The 20193-nt window shown below is 36.4% G+C and overlaps 1 protein-coding gene across 17 annotated transcripts in view; it reads left to right on the top strand.

Annotated features, from left to right (window-relative positions):
* Positions 1 to 12625, top strand: part of MBOAT2 (membrane bound O-acyltransferase domain containing 2) — a 225196-nt gene extending 212571 nt beyond the window's left edge. For 16 of the 17 annotated variants that reach the window (XM_037812529.1, XM_037812530.1, XM_037812533.1 and 13 more), the window contains 4 exons: positions 4155 to 4219; positions 5598 to 5730; positions 8352 to 8503; positions 9817 to 12625. In XM_037812529.1, the coding sequence (XP_037668457.1) occupies positions 4155 to 4219; positions 5598 to 5730; positions 8352 to 8503; positions 9817 to 10042 (576 nt within the window). In that variant the 3' untranslated portion in view covers positions 10043 to 12625. The remainder of the gene's footprint in view (positions 1 to 4154; positions 4220 to 5597; positions 5731 to 8351; positions 8504 to 9816) is intronic. The other variant, XR_005213268.1, reaches the window with a different exon arrangement.
* The last annotated feature ends 7568 nt before the right edge of the window (positions 12626 to 20193 follow it).

Here is a 20193-nt window from a genome sequence, read left to right as displayed (position 1 = left end):
GGCTACGCTGTGTAGAATTTATTGCCCCTTGAGAGGCAGTAGAATCTGTGAGGAAGGTATTGTGTTAATCCAATATTGGAGGCCTAAACCAAGGAAATGACAGTGAGGATAGAAAGATATCAACATATTGGAGAGTTGTTTGAGAGGTGAACTTGATAAATTGGAATCAGGGAGAAAGCGTGTGTTAGGAATCATATCAATTTCTGGTTTAAACAGCTAGGTTTGTGGTGATGCTTTTCACTGAGATAAGGAACTAGGAATAGGCACAAGTTTGAAGGGAAAGATAATTTGTATAAATTTGGGGCCTATTAAGTTGTCCAGCAGGCAGTTGAATGGTCACACATTCAGTGGAAACCTCTGAGCTTGAGATAGTAATTTTGGAACTATCAGCTTGAACTCTCATTTTAAGCCTTGGGAGAAACCGTGAGAGTAGCCGTGAGAGATCACGGGCTGAGAAGAGAAGAGCGCCCCAGGCAGACACCAGTGCTTCAGGGCCAGATGAGGGAGAAGAGTCCTACCAGGGCAGCCCAGGAGGAGCTGCCAGAGAGACCAGAGGAAAACCAAGAGCAGACATAGTTGTGCAAGCCTGGGGAAGGAATTATTTCACATAGGAGAAATTACCAAAACTTGAGGTGAAAGGGCTATGGGGAACATAATGAGGTCAGGCTGAAGCCAAGGAACCTTACTATCACTAAAAGTCAGACAGTCAGGCAGTAAGTCAGACAGTCAGACAGTCAGGCATTAAGAAAGAATGTAATGCTTTAAGGAAATATAACACCGTCTCTGAAATATTTTTGTCAAAATTATTAAACCTGAATCTAGTCTCTAAGACCTTTCTAAATGTAAGAGAAATATGTGGTGTATAGAAATAAGTTAGACACCAGATCCACGAATGGGAAATTCTACAGGACAAATGACCCATTATTTTCCAACAAATAAATGGCATGCAAAAAGCAGAAGCAGGGTTGGGGATGTGGAGAGTATTAAAGATTAAAAGAGATTTCAGCCAAATGTGAGTTGGATCCTGATTGAACAAGCCACCAGAAAAAGGTATTTTAAAAAATAATATTTGAATGCAAGCTGGATATTAGATGATGTTAAGGAATTGTTAACTTTGTTAGGTCCGATAATGTTTTTAATGAGAGAAGTTGTACAGAAAAATCATGAGGAAAATACCGAGTTCCCATATACACCCTCCCCACTCCCCACACACACCGTTTTCCCTATTGACACTTTGCATTATGTGGCACCTTTCTTACAATTGATGAAACAGTACTATTATAAATGTACTATTAACTATATTCCATAGTTTACATTTGAGTTCACTGTTTGTGTTGTGCAGTCCTATGTGGGGTTTTTTTAATTTTTATTCTAATAACATGTATACAACCTAAAATTTCCCCTTTTAACCACATTCAAATATATAATTCAGTGCTAAATACATTCACAGTGCTGTGCTATCATCACCACCATCCAATACTAAAACTTTTCCATCACCCCAAACAGAAGTTCTGTACCAATTAAGCACTAATGCCCCATTCCCTACCCCAACCCCCACCCCTGATAACTTGTGAAATAGTTTCTGATTCTGTGAATTTGCTGAACTATTTACAGGTGAAAAGAAATGTCTAGAATTTGCTTTGATACACTCTAACAATATCAGTAATAAAAATGAAGGGGCAGACAAAATTGATAATTGTTGAAGCTGGATGATGGAAATATGGCTGTGTATCTTAACCTTTTGTTCATTATTGCCACCCTAAGGGGCTTTTTAAGACATTTTTTCCTAATCACCCCCATGAAATTTTAATACCACAGATATACTGTGTATCTGTTTATGTACTATATGTACATTTGTGCTTTATATAGAAAAAGAACGGGATTTTTTTCACTGCTATGAGTGAAATTTTCATCCTTTTTGGGGTGATATCACCCCTGTTGAGAATGCATGGTACAAGAGAAAATGAAAAATAAAGAAGGTAGTTAATTTCTCAGCAGAAGGGAATGGTCATCCGTGTTAAATGCTACTGAGATATAAAGTAAGATAAGGACTCAACAAGTGTCATTGAAATCTAACAACATGGGAGTTTATTGGTGATTTTGTTAAACACAGTTTCATTGGAGAGATAGGCATAAAAGTTTGGATGAAAATTGAGTGGGAGGTGAAGAAGTGGCAACAGCAAGTTTATACAATACTTAGTTTATTAATAATCATAAAAGGAAGGAGATAGCAATAGCTGAGGGAAATGTGATTGAAGGAGGGTGTATTGTGTTGGTTTGGTTTAAAATGGAGAGATTGAAACATGGTTAAATACTGATTAGGGGAGCCATTTGAAGAGGAAGAGTATTGTTTTAGTTTACTGGCTGCCAAAGCAAATACCATGCAATGGGTTGGCTTAAACAATGGGAATTTATTGGCTCATGGGTTTTGAGGCTAGGAAAAGTCCAAAAGCAAGACCTCATGAAGGCCATGTTTTCTCCCAAAAGACTATGCTGTTCTGGGACTGGCGGGCAGAGATCCTTGGTCCCTGGCTTTCCTGTCACATGGCAATGCACACAGCGACCTCTCCTGGCTTCTCCGCTTCTCTTCCGGGTCCCATTGGCCTTCCGCTTCTGGCTGCTCCCTCTGGCTTTCCCTCACTGTGTCTGAATTTCATTCTGCTTGTAATGGACTCCAGAAATAGGATTAAAACCCTTCCTCATTCAGTTGGGCCACACCCTAACTGAAGTAACCTCCTGGAAAGGTCCTGTTTACAAGGTTTCATGCCCATATGAATGGATTAAGTTTAAACAAGGTTTTCTGGGATACATAATTCCAGACCACTACAAGTGTGAAAATAGGGTAGATAAAGAGAGACTTAGCAATATCTGAGTTCCTAGGAAGATGAAAAGAGTATATGATGCAGAGGATAGGTGGTGAGATGGCCTTAATGAAGAAGGAAAACTTCTATCATGAAGTCAGAGAAGGAGAAAACGATAAGTATGGGTGAAACTGAATTTGTAATTTGGGTGGGGAGAATTCGAAGTCTAATAACTTATCTCATGTCTTTAAAGCAAGAGGCAAGGTAACTCGCTCTGAGGAGAGAGGAGGTAGTAGTACCAGGGACATAAAAGTGGGAAAATTTTGAAGTGTTACATTGAAGAGAATTGCTGATACTTACCTTTTTAACTAGCAATAACAATAAAAGACATTCAGATGGTTCAACCTAATAGCTATTTTCAGGGAGAGGAAAGTGAAATGTCTAGGGGAACAGGATTGCATGGTGGGCTGAGGGCCTATTTAAGTGAAACCATGAATTTATGACAGGTCTGTAATGTTATATGATGTTCTGCACTCAGCGTTCAGATGTTAGGAGAAGGAAGGATGGATGGTATGGTTGATCTGGGGTTAGGATTTTGACAGGTAGGTGAGTTAAAATTAAAAAGAAACAAAGGCATTGAGAAGTTTGTTAAGAGTAAATAACGGACCATGAAAACTAAAATGTTGAGAAGGATGTTTCCAGAGGAGGAAACAGTTAAACTGGGAGAAAGTAGAGAGGCCAGGAGACTAAAGAGGTCAAAGAATAGCTTTGGTGGGAGTGAGTGATACAGTTGAAAAGATAGGAAGCCATGGTCTGGGAGATGGGTGAGAAAATAGATTATTTCAGAAGTAGAGCAGTTCTAGGTAGTGCCAAGATACAGAGAGTAACCATGGAAGTAAGTGGCTGAGGAGGAGGGGAAGTGAAAAAATTGAGAGACCAAGGTTTTATGGGTCATATCTGTGAACTGCAAGTCCATCCAGAATGATGGCATAGCTTGGAGTGGAGAAGACGACAGTGAGGCAGGTGATCCGTCTCAGTGAATGAGCGCAGGTGAACAGAAGGTCATTTGGTGTACTCTGTTAAGAATTTCTTTGGAATAATTCTATGACAAACGCTATAACTGTGAACATATAGGAGAAAATGGTGGGAATCCATTTATTTTATAGATGTTCCAATAGATAAAATCACTGTATAGAATGATGTTACCATATTAGAAGAACAGTATTAAGGAAAGAGAAATCAGTACATTACCTAACATCATGGTTAAATTTATTTTTGGCACAATAAAACATTATTGTATTTAAAGCTTCATTATTTTGTTGGCCAAAGGAAAAAAGCTCCTCTGTTTTTCAGATGTCAACAAGTTTCAAGATGTTTGTTGATAATTGGAATATTCAGACAGCTCTTTGGCTCAAAAGGTATGTTTCTTCAAGAATAATCTTTAGATGTGCTTGGCATCCAGGACTTGAGGTTGAGCTTCACTGAGTTCAGACTCTGTTAAATTAGCAGTGTGGTGAGTGACATTATGACCTTGGTGTTAACAAGGAAACACCATCATCCTCGAAAGCATGGTAATATCAAATCAGAGAACTGTTTTGGCTTGTGTCATTTGACCGTGGTGAACGAAGCTCTCTCCGACTCTTGGCCTGCCTTTAAAGGCCTCTACCAATGTCTGAGGTCCCTGTAGCCTCATCTTTAGCTCTTGCTCTCATTCACTGGGGATCCAGTAAAAATAAATAAATAAATAAATGTGCATCCTCAACAACTAGACACATGCCCTGGTGGATATTCCAAGACAGTTCCAGTTTTAAAATATACAGTCCCTGCAGTCAAAGAGTTCACCATCATGTTAAAAACACATATGTGTAATTGGACACTTGCACCCCCTGTGGTGAGGATTATAATAGAGCAGTGGGGGCACAAAGGAAACAGAGGAAAAGCTCAGTGGTTGATAGTTGAGCTGAGATTTATGATTAGGAGCCTGTCTGATGGATAAGGGGGAGGGGAAGGCAGCCCAGGCCCAGGCAGCAACATTTACAAACTACGGAATTAGGAAGTTGCATAGTAACTCCCCATGATTCTATCTCATGGTTCCTGTAAGTACATTGTCCAGTCTTGAATTTATATCATAAAATATTGTCCCTGAAACAGTAGTAGCAGCATTCTCTGTAAAGCAGCCTTCTTTTTGTAATGGCTTTTATTATGACAAGTTGAATATCATTATCCCTTGAGAAATCCAAAATATATTATTATTTTATTGCCCTTGCAATCTCCCTAGTGGCTGCAGATAATCTGTTTTGTTATTTTTTGTTGCTGTCATGTTTTCAGTTTTATACCTTAGGAAAATCATTTCTTCATCTGAGTTCTCTGCTCTATTACAAGGTGACATTAGACTGGGAACAGCCTACTTGCCAAAAAGAATATATCATTAAATCAGTTAAAAGTTCTTGATGTTTTTAAAGACAGTAATAAAATAACCTAGAATAAAAATAACTTTAATATTAGTTAAAATGTATTTATTTGTGTAAGTCGGATAGACTCCCAAACACTAGAAATGATCATTTTAGCTATTATACATACCAAAAAGGAGGTGAGAAATTTCTTTTCCTTAATTTGGCACTTAATAACTTTAATTACCTAAGATCATAAATCAAGTTATTGCCTAAAATAAGTTGTGTCTGTTCTTTTGGATATCTTAAATTCTGTCAGATAATCTAAAGAGAATGAGCATTGTAGGGTTCTGTAAACTCTAACCACTCGCTGCTCTTGGCTTTCTGTGCTTTTCATGGTTTCTAGGGTGTGCTACGAACGAGCGTCCCTCAGTCCAACCATCCAGACGTTCATACTCTCTGCCATTTGGCATGGGGTGTACCCGGGATATTACCTCACATTTCTAACAGGTGTGGTAATAACATTAGCAGCACGAGCTGTAAGTATCGAGAATTTTATCTTGTAATTCAGTGGTAGTCCACTTGAACTGTTATAAAGGGCTGAGTAAATCTGCTTTACAAGGTAGACCTTATTTCTTTGGCTATGATTAGCATTATATTCTCCACTGGAAGTGAGATTTGTAATCATTTACGTATTTATTAATTGCTCACCATGTTCTAGGCTCCTCTCTTCATTGATTTGAAAAGAAGACATATTTTTGTGTGCCTGTCTCCTAGGAGGCACTCAAAAAATGTTATTTGTCTTTTTTGAAATTTTTGGAAGAGAACTAAAAACTGAGTTAAATAAAATGATCAGAATGGGTAGGGTTATTTTAGAAATGTGTAGTCTGAAAGCTGTAACCTTTGAGTCATATTTTAGATGAAGAAAGGAATATGGATAAGCCACGATAAGTGCATGGGCCATACCAGGTAGTCTGGAGGACAGCATTAGAAAGAGGGCACAGTTACTTAAAGTGTTTGCTTACTTGGAACCTGGAACGATGTCTGGGGAATGATTGAGAATTTAGGTTGGTGACATGAATAGGGAAGGAAAAAGGATAATTTAGTGTAAGTCCTTGAAAGTCAAACAGAAAAGCGACATGACAAAAAATGGTGTTTGAGAAAGCTTATTATAACACATAAATAGATGGATTCATTTAACAAACCAGCAAATATTTTACTATATTCAATTTTAAGGTACCTTGGGGGCATATGAGGAAATATCAAGAAGTAGTAAGTAAGGGTTCTACCTTCTGGCAGTTTATAATCTGATTAGGAAATAAGATATATACATAAAATAACTATAACACAACATATATATGATAAATTCCATGGGTTTTCTAGATAGTAAGATTCATAGGTGCTTAGAAGTTTGGTTGGGTTGGCTAGAGGTAACCTCACTGAAAAAGAGTGGTTAGATCTGGACTTGGAAAGATGAACTTTATTTCCATAGTGAGTGAAGTTTAATAGGGGAGAAAGTGACATTCTAGGTTTAAGAATTGGCATTAGCAAAACCAAGTTTGAAAGTGCATGGTATATTTGGAGAATAACAAGTAAATTTGATTGAAGCAGAGAATTCATGAATGCATCAGTAGTAAATAATCTGGAAAAGCACATTTGGGGGCAGGCATAATAGAAGAGCTTAAACACCAAGAAGCCAGGAAAAAGCCTATTCCTTATTCTGTCAGCAATATCAGGGCATCAAGTAATGTTTTTACACATGGGAGAAAGCCATGCTTGGGAAATTAATTTGCCCTTGGTGAGCAGAATGGACTAGAGAGTGTGGCTGCTGCAGCAGCGAGGAAAGCGAGGAACGGTGGATGGCAGGACTGGCTCTTGGTGTGGAAGAGCCAGGAACCACACACCATGTCACCTCTGGAAAACAAACCTGTGTCCTCATGGTAGGACTGCATTTCATCTGTACACATTAAGGAAGGCGAGGAAAACAAAGGAAAATAAATAATGCTTGGTTAGGTTTGCACATTTCAAAACCAAAAATGACTATTTGGGAAGCTAAGCAAGAACTATTAAAATTGTGGTCATTAGAAAACGTCTTTTTTTACCATGAGTGATCAAAATTTAGTTCCTTGTGCAGCTTGTAATCTTAACTTTTTCTTATTGCATAGCTGCCCATTCAATTTTACGATGCAAATAAAAGTCTATTATGACATTTTGCATTTATTGTTCGTCATATCTATTAAAAGATGGAATAGCTTATTAAAAATTGTTCTCAAGCCACATCCAAATACCTGTTGGTAAGCACAAGTAAACATAGTAAAATTTGATATCCCATCTTCCGTTAGTCATGAAGCTCTAGAACTGAGGTTAAAAAAGTGGTGCCTATATATTTGGGATTGGGGGTTGAGAAGACATGGTGTTAGCCATCACAGTATCATATATTCATTCAGCTGACATTTATCAAGGGCCTACAAGGTACCAGGTCCTTTTTCTAGCAGTGAACAAAATTAAGATTCTCCAAAATTATCTTTCCTAATCTACACTGATTCCTTAGAATGAAACCTCTTTTTTTTTGGTAGTGTAGAAAACACCTTTATTGAGGAACCTCCTCCCAGCTGTCGTTAATGAATAAATGATATTTGGTATTGCTAATTATTCGAATAGCTGTTCTTTGACCTAAGCTTAGTGTGGTATCTACCTGTCTTTCACAATGCAGAAGTAATCAAGAAGACTCATTTCATCACAGTATAAAAAAAATTGAAAATGGATGGAACTTAATTTATATACTACTATAATATACCAAACATGATTTAAGGAGCTCTAATCAGTATAATTTTTGAATTTTTTTTTTTACTTTTAATTGTGATATAACTTCAAACCTACAGAAAAGTTGTGGAGAACTCCCCTATGGCTTTTACCCCAATTCACCAGTTGTTTACATTTTGCCCACATGCCTTATCACCTTCATATTTTTTATACATATGTGCATCAGTTTTTTCTGAACTACATTTCCCATGGTAAAGTACACTTGTAGACTTCCACCAGCAATGTATAAGAGTCTTCAGTTACTCCATATCCTTGAACAGTTGATATAGCCAGTCTAATTTTATAAGCAATGTTAATTTAAAGATAAAGCTAATATCTTTGTGTTTCTTTATTTCAGATAAGAAAAAACATTAGACGTTATTTCATCGAACCTCCCCAACTTAAATTATTTTATGACATTATAACATGGATAGTAACTCAAATAGCAGTAAGTTACACAGTTGTGCCATTTGTCCTTCTTTCTGTAAAACCATCATTCAAGTTTTATAGGTAAGTGTTTACTTCTAAAAACATAAGTGGAAATAACTTTATTTTTAAAAGAAAATTCCTTGCTATTGGGTACAATGGAAAAATAGTACCTAGCCTCATTTTCTGCAGCTGCATACATTATTCAATTACTTTTTAATCTTCTCCACGCAGTCTCAAGTTTCTTTATGGAATGACTCATACCACTGAACCCTTAGAGTGTCTGAGGTAGAGAGAGAAACATCAGCTGTGTAATCACTACCTCACATCTCTCATGAAGAAACTGGAGTTTAATTGTCCTAAATCTGTTTTGTAAAAAAGATAGCCCTTTCCGAAGAATTATTAGTTTTCTTAATTTCTTTAATCAAAGGAAAAGAGACTTCATTTATTTGTTTCCTTTTCAGTCTTTTGTGTTTCATTGGGTTTTTTGGGCCATCTCTGTATTATAGAATTGTCATCTTGAATTCAATATTTTTTATATATCTCTTCTCCCTGACTACCAAACACCACTCCCATATGAGACTGATATTTTTGAGATCAAAATCTTTATTCTCTTATAAATTCTTATCCTAGCATTTAGAATGACTTAGCACAGAATATGTGTTCAAAAAATTGTTGACTTGTATATGACCATATCATACAGGAAGATAGTAAGTAACCCTTGCTAAGGGTTTAAGAAAATTCTTACGTGTTTTTAAATGTGATTGAGCTGTTGGATTAGATTTTCTATACCAGGTACTTCATTCAGAAGTACTTGGACTTATGGGTATAGAAACAGTTTAGGTCACATTCTCTGTGTCTTTAATTTGGGGAATGATGTTTCTAATAAAATTTTTAATAATATGACCTCTCTTTATTTGGCCACAGTAACCATCAAGAAGCAAGACTGCTTATCTTTCACTCACTTCATTAGAACATTTGTAACTTAATTAGGGACAGTAAATAGCTGGGAAGGCCGGCTTAGTCGGTCTTTTCTTTCTTTTTTGGCTCAATATTGGGTCCTTTGGATCTGAGAGATTATTTTCAGATGGCTCCTGCTACTCACAAGGCCCTTTTTGTTTTCATTGTGTTTAGCCATGGCATTAAGGAATTACAAAGGAATGTAATAGGAACTCATGCCCTGCATATAAGCAGCCTGGGTCAATACAGGGCTTTATAAATATTGACTGGCAGACACTGTTTTGTAGAGTTTCACCTCATGAAGGGGAAAAATAAAAGAATAATGCCTTAAATAAGCACATCCTCAGTGGGGGCATGTGACATTTTGATAAGTATGCAGTTTTTAAAGATTTTGGTTATCACATTTAATAAAGTAAACTTTTTTTTCTCCTCTGTAGCTCCTGGTATTACTGCCTTCACATTGCTGGTGTCTTAGTGTTGTTATTGTTGCCAGTGAAAAGAACTGAAAGAGGAAAGAATGCAACTGAAAATGTTCAGCTCTCACATTCCAAAAAATGTGATGATACAGAAAACTCCTTGGGACAGAATAGTTTTTCCACAACAAACAGTGTTTGCAATCAGAATCAAGAAGTAACCTCTAGACATTCATCACTAAAGCAATGATGGGGAAAATGCTCTGATGGCTATTTTTAGTACGTTAACAGAAACCAATCTTCGCACCTTTTCAAGGGGTCTGTGTTTGTTTGAAAAGAGATTAAGTGGGGGGAAATTGAACAGTAATATATTTAGGGAATTTCCTGTATACCAGATTGGAAATGGAGTGAAATACGCCCTCCCATGCCATGTCCCCGTGGGCCACGCCTTATACACAAATATTTCCATTATTCTAATGGGCACTCAGGACTTCAGCATATGTCCATTGGGTCATATGTGTGCCCTGTTGCTGAATGTAAGTTGCGTACCCCAAGGCACTGAAGAGGTGGAAAAATAATTGTGTCAATCTGGATAAATGAGAGAAATTAACTTTTCCAAATGAATGTTTTGCCTTAAACCCTCTATTTCCTAAAATATTGTTCCTAAATGGTATTTTCATTTGTAATATTGTGAGAACACGTATTTCAAATGTTTGATATTGTATGTTGTAAAGGAATTTAGGAGGAACTTAAAACAGGATATTTGAGACTGTGGATACTTCAAAAATGCAATAAACATCTCAGTATTTGAAGGGTTTTCTTAAAGTATCTCAAATGACTGCAGTGTGTAGTAAAACTGTAAACATTGACGGATGCCAAATTTTAGGTAGCTTATTTTGATGGAGCATTTAGTTACCTTGTGTCAGTCAGAAAGCCCTTAAAGGAGGAATTTCTTAAACATAAAGGTTGGTATTGTGGTATTCTAAGCCTATTTTCTTAAAAAAAAGAGAGAGAGAAGATGACGAAGGAAAAAGGAAGGCGTGGATGAAGACAGCACTAAATGGACGGTGGAGCTGGCAGCGAGCAGGCAGCTGTGACGGGGCACAGAGAAGGACGCTGCCAGTCCCAGGAGCTCAGCAGAAGGGCTTCTTACCCGTATTTATCTGAGTTCTTTGTGATTATGTAAGACTGAAAAGTTTAATAACGTTTTAATACCTTAAGATTTTAAGTGAGATTTATCAAGCATAAATTATGTAGAATTAGAAAGAGATTATGAAAATAATAGCACTAGATTGCTTGATGTTTTGATCGAGAAATCTCTGAGTAAGGTTACTATCTGGCTAATCACCTTCTTATCCTTGATTGTTTAATTCGTATTTGGTAAAGGTTTAGGGAAATAAAAAATTAAGGTCATGGGCTCAGAACCACATAAATTAGTTTCCAACTATTAATCTCTCACAGTAAAATGTTGCTGTTAACTCATGTTAAAATGAGTTTAGGTTCTATAAGTAGAAAAAAATGTGCTTTTATCTTATGGGCTATTTTGACCATAATTAATCTTGCTTTGAGTTGCTAAAGCAACTCTGTCAATCCCACAGATTACTGTGAGGCTGCAGAGGCTGAAGGCAGAGGAGGATATGGGGCTGCAGCCTGGCCTCGGCCATGGGTTGTGAATCACGCACCCCTTGAGAACAGGGTAGGCAGGGCCTCTTCACTTCACCTTTATTTGACCAATCTTTTGTAGAATTTACTTTCTTTTTGCCTTAATTTTTTTTAATGAAGTACAATTGTCCATTTGTGGTGATTGGTATTTTTGTTCTGTTTGTTTGGATTTTTGTCATTAATAAATTTTTAAATGAAAGTAAGGGCAGAACAACAATTTGGCCCAAACTATGTGGAATTTCATTTAAAGAAGAAAGGAAAAGCAAATGCACTTGGAACTTTTGAGGTCTTTATCAGCAAAATGTCAATTTATATTTTTAGAACTTTAGAAATATCCCAGTCATTGTTTATATGAAATGTTTTATTTTTCTAAAGGTAAAATTTTTCCATCCAAGGTTAGCCTTGCTGTCTTATCTCCCAGGAAAGGATAGATAGCTGAATAAATTTTCTCTGTTTCCCCATGCAGTGAAATTACGCTGGCTGTGTAATGTGAAAGGAGAGAGAAGAATAGTCATGGAAAGCATCTGCTCCCACCCCTGCCAACAGTGTTTAATGAATGCTGCAGAGCTCTGATCACTATTAGGAGAAAGTAAACAGATTTAGTGTTTAAAGCACAGGCCTGGGCATGTCATAAATGAAAACAAGAGTTTAATTAAAACTTTTGCTTTACTTGTTCAGCCTGTCTAGCCACTTATTAAAAATCACCTTTTATTTCTACTACCTGAATATATTTCATTTCTCAACTAATTTGCTCTTACCTAATTTTTGTCATTATTTACCACTACCATCCCAAATATGTTTGATCAATTTTCCAGTTACTTTGAAGATAATACATTACATATCTAATCTAACTGATTTTTACCGCCATGAATCAACTAGTTATTTTTATGAAATGCTTTGTGGATAGCTTTCTTCAATTTTGGAGAACTTAGCAATCACAGTGTACAGTCTAGAAGAAAAAATAAAGAAATCATTCTAATTCTCAATTTAATTTTTCTCCCGAAGAAGAAATTTTTTATGCTCTGTAAAATGAATATATATCTACTTAGAGTGTTATAAGGCTCAATTTTTGCTTCTACTTACAGCAGAAGAATTTTGAAGTGGTATGTCTCTACTATTACTACTGAGATGAAGGGATTCATTGTAATAGTGCTTGCTTTTTTTTTTTTTTTTTTTTACTTCATAGAACAGGATTCAGTGCATATTTATATTATTTTTCCACTCTTCAGTTGTCATGAAACCACTCCAGAGATGATCAATCAGCATCATATTTATACTTTGGGTTAATTATATCCTACTCAGGGAAAAAGGAACAAAATTATTCTTCCCTGAATTTCATTTTCTTGAAACAATAATAGTAAATTTAATTTGATATATCTCAGCTGTCAGATATATCTCAGCTGATATAACTCTACCTGACATTTTACAAGTAGCTTATTCTCAGTTTTAAAATAAGCACTTTTATTGGAACTCAAAGTAATTAAGGAAATTTATTCAGCTTCTAAAAATGTCCATCATAATAGAGAAGATTTACTTGGCTTCAGAAAAATCCAGCTGCCACTTAAATGCCACCACCATACATTTGGGTAAAATATGTTTATTAATTCTGCCACCGTGTGTGACACTCACATAGAGGGTTTCCACAGATACCAGTTTTAAGAAGTATTTGCAATAAACATAATGTTTCTAAAAAGTGAGGGTAGCTGACACCTGAGCATTAACTGACTGGGATGAGGCCTGGGCCGTCCTGCTCTGCTGCTGGTGAGCCCTTTGGCTTGCACAAGTCACTTATCCCCTAGATCTCAAGTTCCTTAAGCTGAAGAGTTGCTTCTGCAACTTTATTGTGGTTGAGTATCATGAATGGAAGCAGTTTGCAGGTTCTGTAAGATTAATGGAAGTGGACAGATTCAGTCGTCATGGTTATTTCCTTCTATTACTTGAGCTCAAAGCCATGACTTTTCAAAAAAGTTGATATAGCAACAGAGGAAGACCTTACAATCCATGAAATCAGAAGGTGTGGCAGTGTACCATTTTTCCTGGATATGAATATGAATCTTTCACAGTGAAATGGTCTCTGCTGAAGAAAACCTATCTTCCTTTTGCTTTTTCTGCTCTTTTGGCTTCTGCTTGTACTATGTAAAATTGGAGAAAGTTTATGCTATTAAAAGTTTTATCAAAAAAAAATTACTTTATTGGACAGGATTTATCATCAGATAACTTCTCAAAAATTATTTCACTCAAAGATAAATTATATCTAGTTTATAGTTATAGCTTATTTTAAACTACAAAAAACAATTACTTTAAAATTTTGGCTGTTAAAGTAATTACAATATTTATACTTGTATTTGAAGAATAGATTGCACTTTAAGGACAAAAACTTTCCTATTTAAAATTCATACTTTGTAAATATTTAATTTGTATATTCATGGGAAAATCCGGACATCTATACTTACTCCTTTGTTTCCTTCTTATCATCAGTTGTTTGTAATTATAAGTTAGTTGATTTCAGGAGTTCTACATTGTGAGTGAAAGAAAACAATTACTTGTGAGAATAATTGTTTCAGAATGGTGCCTCTTATTGCTGTGTCAGGTAAAGGATTTCTCCAGTTTTAGATATAAATCAATATTTTGAGGGGTTTTGTTCAGCCATTAATAGTCCATCCTGGCTGAAATTTAATACACAACAGATGTAACAAAGGTGCAGAATTCTAAAGAACACTGTGAAATGTAATCTTCACTGCCCTCAAGTACCTTATAAAACTGTAACACTTAACCCAGTGAACATTTAATGACTGGCTGATCGTTTATACACTTATCATAGATGCTGAAACTTGTGCTTTCTACATCTCTTGGAAAAATAGGTTTGTATCAATGTGTGTAATGAAAGCTGAAGAAAAAGATTTATGTTAAAGAATTCCACTCTCAAATTTGGATTTGAAAGATTAGAAGGTAGAGGGTCTCTACAGTGTTTTCTTCAACACCATATAGTAAAATCTATTTATAGTGACTCTCATGACAGAAAAAAGTTTAACATGAAATTTTCCATGTTGGTATTTTGTAGGAATGCCCTTATAATCAATGACTAAGCTGCTTTTTTGAGGCTCTTGTTGTATAGAGGATGCAGCCAATTACATTTTAATTGGTGGGCTCCTTAATAACGTTTTATATGTTTTAAATAATATTTATTTTAATAGGTTTTTAACATTATGCAGCCCCCCATAAAGGACTGACAAGTTCTATATATAGGTCATTGATTGGGAAGACTTTCTGAAACATAGCCTAAAGACACATTTTTATGCCAACTAAGTTGTCTTGCATTTAAAACTGATTATAACTGTCTTCTTTTAGTACAATTTTTATAAAGTAAAAGAAAAACCCCAAGATTATATGTTCTATAAATAATAGTATAAACATCCATGCAAAACCACTGTCTAAAGCTTATTCAATGATGCATAGCCATCTCTCCAGTCATGTTTTATCAAATTTTGCTACTATAAAAAGAGATGGAGATATAATGAAAAACCAGAAGTTACAGAGCAACATAATGACTTCCCAATTTCTTAGTTACATGTTGAAATGAAAAAAGTGACTGGCTGCTTTTCCTGGAGTCTTAAATGACTGTTTTCCTGCCCAGTCTCTATTTTGGGTTAACCTCTGAGAAATTGACTTTAATATTCCTTTCTGGCCATTCTTATGAAAGGAAAAACATGTAATGTAGAGAGTTAACAGACTTTCAAAAATGCCTCTTTCCTAATTTTTAAGGGTTTTTTGGTTATATATACACTGATTTGTCAATGAAGTACATTTGCTTCGGACTTTTTATAAGGGAAAAGGAACCAAACAGTCAACAGCAGTGTGTTCCAAACCAGTCTCTTCCATCGATCACGTATATGTGGCTGCTTCTCCAAACTAGAAGGGGCACAATACAAAGCAATAGGAATGAAAGTAAAAATAATTCAGGTGAAACATCAAATTCTTCCCTATACGGAGTGGAAGTGTGTGATTTCATTCCTGCCTTCCTTTAAAAGTTGCCTCTTTATCTCTGCCTAGCAGTAGTCGAATGTTTAGTTACCCAAACTTGAGAAGAGACTCCACTCTGGCAGCCAGTATTTACGGTATTTACACTGGCCTTCCCTGGTCGAGAATATAACGTGGTGTTCTGTGCTTTTTGTTTTTATTATTCCAAAATATTTTTTAAAGAATTGTTATTTTTCAACAAATCCATAAATTAGTTCTTATTGTATGATAGATTAAAAATACCACTGTGTCAGTTACACTGTGATGTGATATTTTAATAACCACTCATTTCTAGTCTCTGTCTTCAGAGCTGCACTGGTGGCTTATTGCTAGGTTTAAAGGTGTTTTTAACTTACATATACATGTTTTTTTCTAACTTGTGTGTCCTTAAACTGATTAAACTGTAGTTAAAAATACTTGTGTGTGTTTCTAATTTCAGAGACTTTTAATTCTATCCGTAGAACTGAACACAGGCATATACGAGAATTATTGGTCCTTTTTAGTGAAGGATTCTTCAATATGGTGATTTCTAACTGCTTAAAATTATTGAAAAGAAACTGTTATAAACACATTGTAAACACTTCAGAAGGTAATTAAAACAACCTTAAATTGGTATATAGTATCTTGTATTCTCTCCCAAAAGTCTTATACAGTGAAGAAGATACCAACCTTCTTATAGTTGCCCTTTCAAGTCTTACAGTTGGCTCTTTCAAAATTCTCATATCTTCATCTGCTTTTTGTTCTTGAAAGCACAGCACTGGCATTCCCCAAGTATTTTTTTTTTTTTAATCTTCATTTTATTGAGATATATTCATATACCACGCAGTCATACAAAACAAATCGTACTTTCGATTGTTCACAGTACCATTACATAGTTGTACATTCATCACCCAAATCAATCCCTGACACCTTCATTAGCACACACACAAGAATAACAAGAATAATAATTAGAGTGAAAAAGAGCAATTGAAGTAAAAAAGAACACTGGGTACCTTTGTCTGTTTGTTTCCTTCCCCTATTTTTCTACTCATCCATCCATAAACTAGACAAAGTGGAGTGTGGTCCTTATGGCTTTCCCAATCCCCTTGTCACCCCTCATAAGCTACATTTTTATACAACTGTCTTCGAGATTCATGGGTTCTGGGTTGTAGTTTGATAGTTTCAGGTATCCACCACCAGCTACCCCAATTCTTTAGAACCTAAAAAGGGTTGTCTAAAGTGTGCGTAAGAGTGCCCACCAGAGTGACCTCTCGGCTCCTTTTGGATTCTCTCTGCCACTGAAGCTTATTTCATTTCCTTTCACATCCCCCTTTTGGTCAAGAAGATGTTCTCCGTCCCACGATGCCGGGTCTACATTCCTCCCCGGGAGTCATATTCCACGTTGCCAGGGAGATTCACTTCCCTGGGTGTCTGATCCCACGTAGGGGGGAGGGCAGTGATTTCACCTTTCAAGTTGGCTTAGCCAGAGAGAGAGGGCCACATCTGAGCAACAAAGAGGCATTTGGGAGGAGGCTCTTAGGCACAACCATAGGGAGGCCTAGCCTCTCCTTTGCAGCAACCATCTTCCCAAGGGTAAAACCTGTGGTAGAGGGCTCAACCCATCAAACCACCAGTCCCCTATGTCTGTGGTCATGTTAGCAACCATGGAGGTGGGGTAGGCGAATACCCCTGCATTCTCCACAGGCTCCTCAAGGGGGCACTGCATCTTTTTTTTTTCCCTTGTTTTTTTTTTTTTAACTTTCCCTTCTTTTTTAAATCAACTGTATGAAAAAAAAGTTAAAAAGAAAACAAACATACAATAAAAGAACATTTTAAAGAGACCATAACAAGGGAGTAAGAAAAAGACAACTAACCTAAGATAACTGCTTAACTTCCAACATGTTCCTACTTTACCCCAAGAAAGTTACCTAATATAGCAACATTTCTGTGAACTTGCTCCTACTATATCCATCAGAAATTAACAGACCATAGTCATTCCTGGGCATCCCCAGAACGTTAAATAGCTTATCTGTTCTTCTTGGATTATTGTTCCCCCTTCCTTAATTGCTCTCTATTGCTAGTTCCCCTACATTCTACATTATAAGCCATTTGTTTTATATTTTTCAAAGTTCACATTAGTGGTAGCATATAATATTTCTCTTTTTGTGCCTGGCTTATTTCGCTTAGCATTATGTCCTCAAGGTTCATCCATGTTGTCATATGTTTGACGAGATCGTTCCTTCTTACTGCCACGTAGTATTCCATCGTGTGTATATACCACATTTTATTTATCCACTCATCTGTTGAAGGACATTTGGGTTCTTTCCATCTTTTGGCAATTGTGAATAATGCTGCTATGAACATTGGCGTGCAGATATCTGTTCGTGTCACTGCTTTCCGATCTTCCGGGTATATACCGAGAAGTGCAATCGCTGGGTCGAATGGTAACTCTATATCTAGTTTTCTAAGGAACTGCCAGACTGACTTCCAGAGTGGCTGAACCATTATACAGTCCCACCAACAGTGAATAAGAGTTCCAATTTCTCCACATCCCCTCCAGCATTTGTAGTTTCCTGTTTGTTTAATGGCAGCCATTCTAACCGGTGTTAGATGGTATCTCATTGTGGTCTTAATTTGCATCTCTCTAATAGCTAGTGAAGCTGAACATTTTTTCATGTGTTTCTTGGCCATTTGTATTTCCTCTTCAGAGAACTGTCTTTTCATATCTTTTGCCCATTTTATAATTGGGCCGGCTGTACTATTCTCATTGAGTTGTAGGATTTCTTTATATATGCAAGATATCAGTCTTTTGTCAGATACATGGTTTCCAAAAATTTTTTCCCATTGAGTTAGCTGCCTCTTTACCTTTTTGAGAAATTCCTTTGAGGTGCAGAAACTTCTAAGCTTGAGGAGTTCCCATTTATCTATTTTTTCTTTTGTTGCTTGTGCTTTGGGTGTAAAGTCTAGAAAGTGGCTGCCTAATACAAGGTCTTGAAGATGTTTTCCTACATTATCTTCTAGGAGTTTTATGGTACTTTCTTTTATATTGAGATCTTTGGTCCATTTTGAGTTAATTTTTGTGTAGGGGGTGAGGTAGGGGTCCTCTTTCATTCTTTTGGATATGGATATCCAACTCTCCCAGCCCCATTTGTTGAAAAGACCATTATGACTCAGTTCAGTGACTTTGGGGGCCTTATCAAAGATCAGTCGGCCATAGATCTGAGCGTCTATCTCCGAATTCTCAATTCGATTCCATTGATCTATATGTCTATCTTTGTGCCAGTACCATGCTGTTTTGGTAACTGTGGCTTTATAATAAGCTTCAAAGTCAGGGAGTGTAAGTCCTCCCACTTCGTTTTTCTTTTTTAGAGTGTCTTTAGCAATTCGAGGCATCTTCCCTTTCCAAATAAATTTGATAACTAGCTTTTCCAAGTCTGCAAAGTAGGTTGTTGGAATTTTGATTGGGATTGCATTGAATCTGTAGATGAGTTTGGGTAGAATTGACATCTTAATGACATTTAGTCTTCCTATCCATGAACATGGAATATTTTTCCATCTTTTAAGGTCCCCTTCTATTTCTTTTAGTAGAGTTATGTAGTTTTCTTTGTATAGGTCTTTTACATCTTTGGTTAAGTTGATTCCTAGGTACTTGATTTTTTTAGTTGCTATTGAAAATGGTATCTTTTTCTTGAGTGTCTCTTCAGTTTGTTCATTTCTAGCGTATAGAAACATTACTGACTTATGTGCATTAACCTTGTATCCCGCTACTTTGCTAAATTTGTTTATTAGCTCTAGTAGCTGTATCGTCGATTTCTCAGGGTTTTCTAGATATAAGATCATATCATCTGCAAACAATGACAGTTTTACTTCTTCTTTTCCAATTTCGATGCCTTTTATTTCTTTGTCTTGCCGGATTGCCCTGGCTAGCACTTCCAGCACAATGTTGAATAACAGTGGTGATAGCGGGCATCCTTGTCTTGTTCCTGATCTTAGAGGGAAGGCTTTCATTCTCTCTCCATTGAGTACTATGCTGGCTGTGGGTTTTTCATATATGCTCTTTATCATGTTGAGGAAGTTTCCTTCAATTCCTACCTTTTGAAGTGTTTTTATCAAAAAGGGATGTTGGATTTTGTCAAATGCTTTTTCAGCATCTATTGAGATGATCAATTGATTTTTCCCTTTTGACTTGTTAATGTGTTGTAATACATTGATTGATTTTCTTATGTTGAACCATCCTTGCATGCCTGGAATAAACCCCACTTGGTCATGGTGTATGATTTTTTTAATGTGTCTTTGGATTCGATTTGCAAGTATTTTGTTGAGGATTTTTGCATCTATATTCATTAGGGAGATTGGCCGGTAGTTTTCCTTTTTTGTAACATCTTTGCCTGGTTTTGGTATTAGATTGATGTTAGCTTCATAAAATGAGTTAGGTAGTGTTCCATTTTCTTCAATATTTTGAAAGAGTTTGAGTAAGATTGGTGTGAGTTCTTTCTGGAAAGTTTGGTAGAATTCCCCTGTGAAGCCATCTGGCCCTGGGCATTTATTTGTGGGAAGATTTTTGATGACTGATTGGATCTCTTTGCTTGTGATGGGTTGGTTGAGGTCTTCTGTTTCTTCTCTGGTCAGTCTAGGTTGTTCATATGTTTCCAGGAAATTGTCCATTTCCTCTACATTATCCAGTTTGCTGCCATACAGTTGTTCATAGTATCCTCTTATAATTTTTTTAATTTCTTCAGGATC

This window comes from Choloepus didactylus, chromosome 20 (genome assembly GCF_015220235.1).
Source record: "Choloepus didactylus isolate mChoDid1 chromosome 20, mChoDid1.pri, whole genome shotgun sequence".
NCBI classification, from domain to species: domain Eukaryota; kingdom Metazoa; phylum Chordata; class Mammalia; order Pilosa; family Megalonychidae; genus Choloepus; species Choloepus didactylus.
This window is presented reverse-complemented; position numbering and strand designations above follow the sequence as displayed.